Source organism: Poromitra crassiceps (assembly GCF_964638095.1).
Source record: "Poromitra crassiceps genome assembly, chromosome: 8".
Classification (NCBI taxonomy): Eukaryota; Metazoa; Chordata; class Actinopteri; order Beryciformes; family Melamphaidae; genus Poromitra; species Poromitra crassiceps.
In genome coordinates this window covers 8,025,892-8,033,391 of record NC_139629.1, presented here as the reverse complement: position 1 = coordinate 8,033,391, position 7,500 = coordinate 8,025,892, and the positions used below count along the sequence as shown (strand labels likewise).

General features: G+C 49.8%; 1 protein-coding gene across 1 annotated transcript in view; it reads right to left on the bottom strand.

The window, feature by feature from the left end:
- satb2 (SATB homeobox 2) overlaps nt 1-7,500 on the bottom strand; it is a gene marked incomplete at its 3' end in the record, with an annotated part of 35,290 nt that overhangs the window by 296 nt on the left and 27,494 nt on the right. The window contains exons 6-11 of the mRNA XM_083642269.1: nt 7,234-7,284; nt 6,447-7,033; nt 5,202-5,414; nt 4,815-4,901; nt 3,779-3,931; nt 1,832-2,026 (exon numbers count right to left, since the gene is read on the bottom strand). Coding sequence (XP_083498395.1) covers nt 1,832-2,026; nt 3,779-3,931; nt 4,815-4,901; nt 5,202-5,414; nt 6,447-7,033; nt 7,234-7,284 — 1,286 coding nt within the window. The remainder of the gene's footprint in view (nt 1-1,831; nt 2,027-3,778; nt 3,932-4,814; nt 4,902-5,201; nt 5,415-6,446; nt 7,034-7,233; nt 7,285-7,500) is intronic.

The window sequence follows — 7,500 nt, the reverse complement described above, 5'->3', positions numbered from 1 at the left end:
TAGGAGACTGAAGTGCGTCCTGGTGGCTCACCTGGTAGAACGCATACCACGGAGGCTTTCGCGCGGTCGACGCGGGTTCGAATCCGACCCGAGGTCCTCCTTTGCCGCATGTCATCCCCTCTCTCTCTCTCCCTACCTTTCCTGCCTGCCTACTGTCCTCTCTAATAAAGGCAAAAATGCCCCAAAAATAATCAAAAGGAAAAAAGAAAGAGTGTAGGAGACTAGAGAGACAGACGGAGGCTCAGTGTGTCAGAGGGAGGGGCGGGGCTATGAATGAGGACAGCATCATGTCAGTGTGTTTCCTGCATCGATCCCCCCCCCCCCCACCACCACCCTCCTCTACCCTCTACCCTCTGCCTCCCTCCCCCAAAACTAATGGGGCATTTCCTCCAGTGCCACACCACCCACCAACACTGTTTACTGTTCATTCCACTGGGACACACACACGCACGCACACGCAGCACGCACGCACGCACGCACGCACGCACACACACACACACACGCACGCACGCACGCACGCACGCACGCACACACACACACACACACACACACACACACACACACACACACACACACACACAGCTAGATCAAACACAATACTGTACACAGTTGAAAATAGAGAGAAAAGGAAATTAAGAATGACAGGCAGGGTCCCTGAAGGCGGAGACATATAAACTCTTTCATCCCTCTAATATTAGCTCTAGTGGCCACTTTGTATCATCACAAAATCTGTAGTATATATATATGCAAATGAACAATGTTTAATCTGGTGCCTGAACTGAGAGCTCCGCCCCGTTCATTCACATAACTTCCTGGTTCAAATGATGTCATAATGATGTCATTTGGAGCCGTTTTTGCCATCACTATCACCTGGACCAAATGACATCATTTTGGAGCAGGAAGTTCTGAAAATGCATTCAATCTATGAATTAACAGTGTGTGTGTGTGTGTGTGTGTGTGTGTGTGTGTGTGTGTGTGTGTGTGTGTGTGTGTGTGTGTGTGTGTGTGTGTGTGTGTGTGTGTGTGTGCGTGCGCGTGCGTGCGTGCGTGCGTGTGTGAGAGAGAGACACGTGTACATATATCCTGCATATGTGCAGCAATGTGTGCAAGCATTCCGGTGCACAGTACTACAGCACTGTACTTTCACTGTACTGTATATGATTTTGTTTCTATTCTTCTTCTATGATTATACTGTTATTCAGTTATTGATGATAGAGATGACTCATTGACATCATCGGCCATCAGATTGTTTTCAGAGTAAAATTGGATCAAATTTAGGTGGAAATGCTTCCAAGACTGTTGAAGATTCGATCACCCAAACCCCCTCCGGAGGTGGTCTCACCCAAACCCCCTCCGGAGGTGGCCAGGACACACGTTTGACAACAACAAGCTGACAGCGAAGTGTAAATAAATTGCGTCTCCAGTCCAGACATGTCAACTAAATAAACGGAAAATGAACTTTTTCCGGCCGGAAAGCAGGCAAAATCAAACAGGTGGCAGGAAACGCAGATAGTGTCAGGATACTTGGTGGACGGGGAAAAGTGTTTACTGTCAATTATAACGGAAGTAAATATTATGAGATGAGGTGACGTGCGCATCTAATTGCGTTTTGGTGAGGGAAAGAGAAATCTGTTTTCAATAATGTTTCCAGGATTTAACGCCAGGTGGAAATATAATCCAGACCCATCATGTCTAGACCCATTCCAGATTTAATCCAGACCCATCATGTCTAGACCCAGTCCAGATTTAATCCAGACCCATCATGTCTAGACCCAGTCCAGATTTGAGCCGGTGTAAAAGGGGCTGTTGTGTGGGTGTGTCTGGTTCTTACCTGTGTGTCCTGTGGCAGGTGGAGGACGGTGTGCAGCCTCTCGGTGTGATGGTGCCTGGACTCCTCCTCGTACACCAGGTCCCTGTCTGTCTGCGGCATGGTCAGAAACCTCCGGATGGTGCACAGGTTCTCCCATAGGGTGCGGTTCTCCGGACTGGGGTTCTCCTTCCACCGAAGCAGCTCGCACAGCCAACCCTGGGAGTGTGGATGGATGAAGGGACGTTTAAACCAGGAGGGGACACTAGACCAGACTGGCACATACGGGTACTTATGTGCGGGTACCCATACTCCCCCTCTTGGGGGATAGAAAACCTCAGATCCTGTTAATGCTATTTAATGTGTGTTTAGCTGAGAATTTTGACAATTTTGTATTCCTTCATTTATTTTGCTACCTTGCCTGAACCTGATACCTTAATCATTCAAGTTGATCAGTTGATCAGTCCCTTCTTGGATCCCTTTCTTTTCCAGGAAGGATGGGGACCCGGAGATCTGGATTCTAAGTTGATTTGTTCTACAACCTGCTACACAACAGCTTTTCACCATTTCCCTGTTTCTCCCATTATGTGAAGGTGCGGAAAAAAAAGTTGAAAAAGATCAAACTTGGAAATGTGAAGAGAGTAAGAAGTAAATAGTGGGAGAAGATGGGGAGGGAGAGACAGAGAAAGAGAGAGAGAGAGAGAGAGAAGGAGGGTGAGAGAGGATGGAGAAGATTCAATTATCTCTGCTAGACTGGTCCAGTTTGTGACACCAGCTGTTGTGTTCAACCAGCCACCTCCGGCAGCATGCACCGCTAATAGCCTGATCATCTCTCTCTCTCTCACTCTCTCTCCTCCCTTCTCTCTCTCTCTCTCTCTCCCCCCTTCTCTCTTCTCTCCCCCCCCCCCCCCCTCTCTCTCTCCTTGTGGCCAGCTGCAGCAGATGGGTGCACTGAGCCGTGACCCTCAGCCACCCCCGGACCCACCGACCTGGGGGACCTCGCTAACCACAACCTGACACACACACACACACACACACACACACACACACACACAAGCACACACAAGCACGCACAAATACACAGGGCACACACCCCCACATATTGCCTTTCTCACGCTTACACCTGCTAACTCATATAGCCACATGCTATTCTCCTGAAACACAACCCGCTGGCACCATATATTCAAACAGTATCTATGAATTAATCATTGGCTTAGATGCTCTACTGTCGCTGTCTAACAGTGACTTCTGTACTGTTTGGTTTCGTCCTTTTTATATATATTTTTTTTTAAGGATTTGTATAGCACTTTTAATGGATATTATTACAATATTGGTGTGTTAATTAATTCAGACTATGACTGCGGAACAACACTAATAACACTGCTGCTACTACCTCCTCCACTATGTTGTGTGACAGCATCACAAGCTGCCCCAGCAAACATTTTGAATATAACAACTATATATATATAACATTGTATCATATTATGATACAATGGACTGTAATGCTGAAAACATGTCGTAGTTCAGGCCGGGTGCAACTACATAACAGTAGTTAGTGCCAAATTTAAGTTGAGACGTCTGTATATTCATGATGCATAGATTTGAGCACATTCTGTGAAAGTGGGTTTGCCATGCCATAACAGCACCCGCAGCACCCGCATAGCACCATAACAGCACCCGCAGCACCCGCATAGCACCATAACAGCACCCGCAGCAGGTCATGTGATGAGGCTGGACATTGTCATCCATGGAAATTATTGAAATGCTTATTGGTGTCCCTTGCACTTGTTCTATAGGTTGCTTTGCACGGTTGCAACTATTGTTAAGTTGCTGCGGACACAGGCAACATCAAAATACCCTAAATTGTAAATTGCAAATGAACTCACTGGCCTAAATGAATGATCTGACTTGAGCAAACTAAGAGCGAAGACTGGACTCTTGTGGCTTCCGAGCCCCCCGTCTTTCCCTCACCTGGCTCTTGTTGGCGGCCACCTTGGCGAACAGAGCCTGAGAGACCTTGGCTCTCTTCATCTCCTGCTGGATCTCATCATAGATGCCTGAGGTGATGTTGACCAGCGACTCCAGCTTCAGGGGGAGGTCGGGCGGCGGGCCTGCGGGCTTGGGCTGTGGGATATTTGTGAAGACATAACAGGAAATAGTAAATACACAAATAAATGCCAGAATTAGGGACTCGCTGATAAAGAGTGTTAGGGGCGATGACAACATTGACATAAGGAGAGGAGAGAAATATCAGAGAGGTTTGGTCGTAGCATACAACTAACATCGCTCAACAATTTAGCTACACAGGCCTACTTGAACTAGAGATTGACAGTATCCACAAAAAAAACAAATGGTTTCCCCCGACACTGGAGATAAATGTGTGCATCAGAGGAGAGGTTATCAGCTCGCGATCAAGCCGAGTGGCTCAGAGAACAGACGTGCAGTGTGTTCACTCTGTGTGTGCGTAGCCGCCGCACATGTGCAGCGCACGTCTCCACATGAATATTGTTTACAGATCAAAGTCATTAAGTCCTCCTCTTTTGTCTCTCTTTGTACTCTCTGTTTGAATGAATATGGATTGGCTCTCGGAAAGCTTGTATACACAATGTTTGAAGTTGTCCACAGGACATGTACAGACAAGCCAACTTACATTCCCTCAGTGTAAACTCATGCTCAGATAAATGCATATAGACATAATAAGATGCACCCAGAATGCCCTGACATCAGAGAGGACGTCTTATCATTGATGTTCCTAATTTGTTATTATGCGCAGTTGGAATGAAACAGACAAATATATAATGTCCTTGATGTTTACAATGATGCTCCTTCAATAGCTTTGAGGGCTGCCTTTTCCATTAGAAACGCTTGAATTTGTTGAAGATAAAAGCTTCCAAAGCCCAGTGTAGTCTTTAAGTGCAACAGACTAGACGCGGTACAGTTACATGGCACACTGTAGGCCTACACTTTGTGTGGACAAGTTGGAGATTGAAGATAAGAGAGCGCTCACCGAGTTGGAGATCTTGGTCTTGTTCTTCCAGATGGAGGCCCAGGTATCAGGGGTTAGCTGCTCATCCAAGCTCCTCTCCCACACCTTCTACACGTGCGCACACACACACACACACACACACACAGACACACACACGCACACACACACACACACACACACACACACACACACACACACACAGACGACACAGACGACACACACACACACACACACACACACACACACACACACACACACACACACACGACACACAGCATGTAAGAATCACCACACAAATCCCCCCAAAGTTTTGAAATCCCATGGTTGTAGAATGAGTGTGGGGCCCGGTGGTACTTATGCACAGAGGGTGTAGTAGTAGGGGCCTATCTAGGTGTAGGCCGGTGCTACCTGTGAGAGGCGCGGCCCCCCGGGGCTGGAGGAGTTGGAGGCAGGCAGCCCTACGGTAGGATTCATGCTGCGCTCTCTCTCCTCCTGGTAGATGCGGTCTCTCTCGCCCTCGGGCAGGTTGAGGAAGTTCTGCATGGCTTTCAGGTTGACCAGCAGGGACTGCGAGGCTGTGCGAGGGTCCTCCTCCTTCCGCAGGATCTCCGACAGCAGGCCCTGGTCAACGCACGCACATGCACGCACACACGCACGCACACACACACACGCACGCGCACACACACACACACACACACACACACACACACACACACACAGACAGACAGACAGACATGTGCGTTACTATATATACTTGGGGACCCCCCTGACGTCAACCCCCTATCCATAACCTTGAAACTAATGCACATTGAAATGGGTCACATCTGTTTTCTGTTTCTCTAATGTCTGTGGTCTTCACTGGAGAGATGCAAGACATTCAGGATGCAGATATAGGTTGGACACACAGCGATGAATGCACACACACACATGCACGCACGTGTGCGCACACACACACACACACACACACAAACATGCACGTGGGCGCGCGCACGCACGCACACACACACACACACACACACACACACACACACGCGCACACACATGCACACACACACACGCGCACACACATGCACACACACATGCACACAAACAGAACCCAAATAAGAAAAAACACACCTGGCCTCTACTCTCCACTAGTAGGTGTATACACCACCTCCCACTATGACTGCTCTAATGGTGCGTAAAGTAAGCAGTGTAGCACAGCCTGAATGAAGCAGGTGTGTTTGTTGCTGGGAAGGCAGGGGAGAAGACTCCACTACCCAGCATGCCGTCCTGCTGTGCTTCAGCTACTCACACCTGCAATACCACTGATCCATGTGCTCTTAATTCATCTCTATTACATGAGGCAATCCGGTCTTCACGCCTGAAGATGAGGTGAACCTGCTGTGACGATGACGATGTTGTTGTTGACATCAAACCTGAGCTTCGGTGAGAAATCGTTTTGTCTAATTCGACGACATGCTATAAAACTGATATGCCACTACTGGATACAATTTATAGATTTTCTAATCATTTCTGTTGATGGCACCTGTTCTTTTCTTCTGTCCATCCCTGCCTTCCTCTCCCTGATGCATCACCTCCCTCCTCCTCCTCCTCTCTCTGAGCATTGCCCCCACCCCACCCGACCTTCTTCTGTCCTGTCTGTTTTCCCACCTGTGTGCGGTTGAAAGCCACACGGGCGAACACGGCCTGGGAAACGCTGGCTCTCTTCAGCTCGTCTCTGACCTGCTGGTAGATGTCAGTGGAGACCTCGGCGGCCGAGGGGTTGCTCCCGGGATGCTCCCCGCCGATCTTGGATGACCTCTGGGGGATGGGTGGGTGGTTGAGGAACTGCTGGTTGAGGGCCTGCGGGTGCTGGTGGGCCAGCAGGCGGCTAACGGCTAGCTGCTGGTTGATGAGGTGGGCCATGGCTAGCTGTTGGCGGACCAGCTGAGGGGAGAGCTGGGGGGAGAGCAGCCCGCCCGGCCCCAGCAGGGGCTGCAGGGCGCCGGGCGGGTGATGAGGAGGGTGCACCTGGCCGGAGCGGAGAGGGGGGCTGTGGTGGTGCGAGGGCTGGTGCTGCTGGGGAGGAGGGGGCTGCTGCTGCTGGGGAGGCTGGGAGGGGGTCTGGGGGTCTCCGCCGGACCCACCCTTCAGGAGGGGAATGCCCGCTCCCAGGTGGCTGAGCTGGGCTAGACCGGCCAGGTGAGGAGGAGGTCTCTGTCCCAGCACACAGAAGTCTGCCAGGCTGTCTCTCTCTACTGCAGAGGAGAGGAGAGGAGAGGAGAGGAGAGGAGAGGAGAGGAGAGGAGAGGAGAGGAGAGGAGAGGAGAGGAGAGGAGAGGAGAGGAGAGGAGAGGAGAGGAGGTGAGGGAGAGCGAGAGCAGAAGTCTGTGTGGTCACACGAATACTGTGACAGCATAGCTTTATGAGTATAAGGAGGGACAGTTGGATTCCTTACTTTTGATGTCAGTAGCGTCTCTTCCAGACCACATCTTCTCCAGGTAGTCTACTGCTCAACAACACAAATAGAGAAGTCAGTCAGTCAGAGGGAAGGTCCTCCTAGCTTTATTCATGTTGATGTCCAACAGTGGTTCTGAAACTTTTTTTTTGCTTCAGCGTCCCTTTTCCCTGTCCCCCCCCCCCCGATTTTTTATCCCATTTTTATCCCCCATTAGTGCCAATTTAATTTATTTATCCTGGTTGCTACTCCACCCTCTGCCGAACC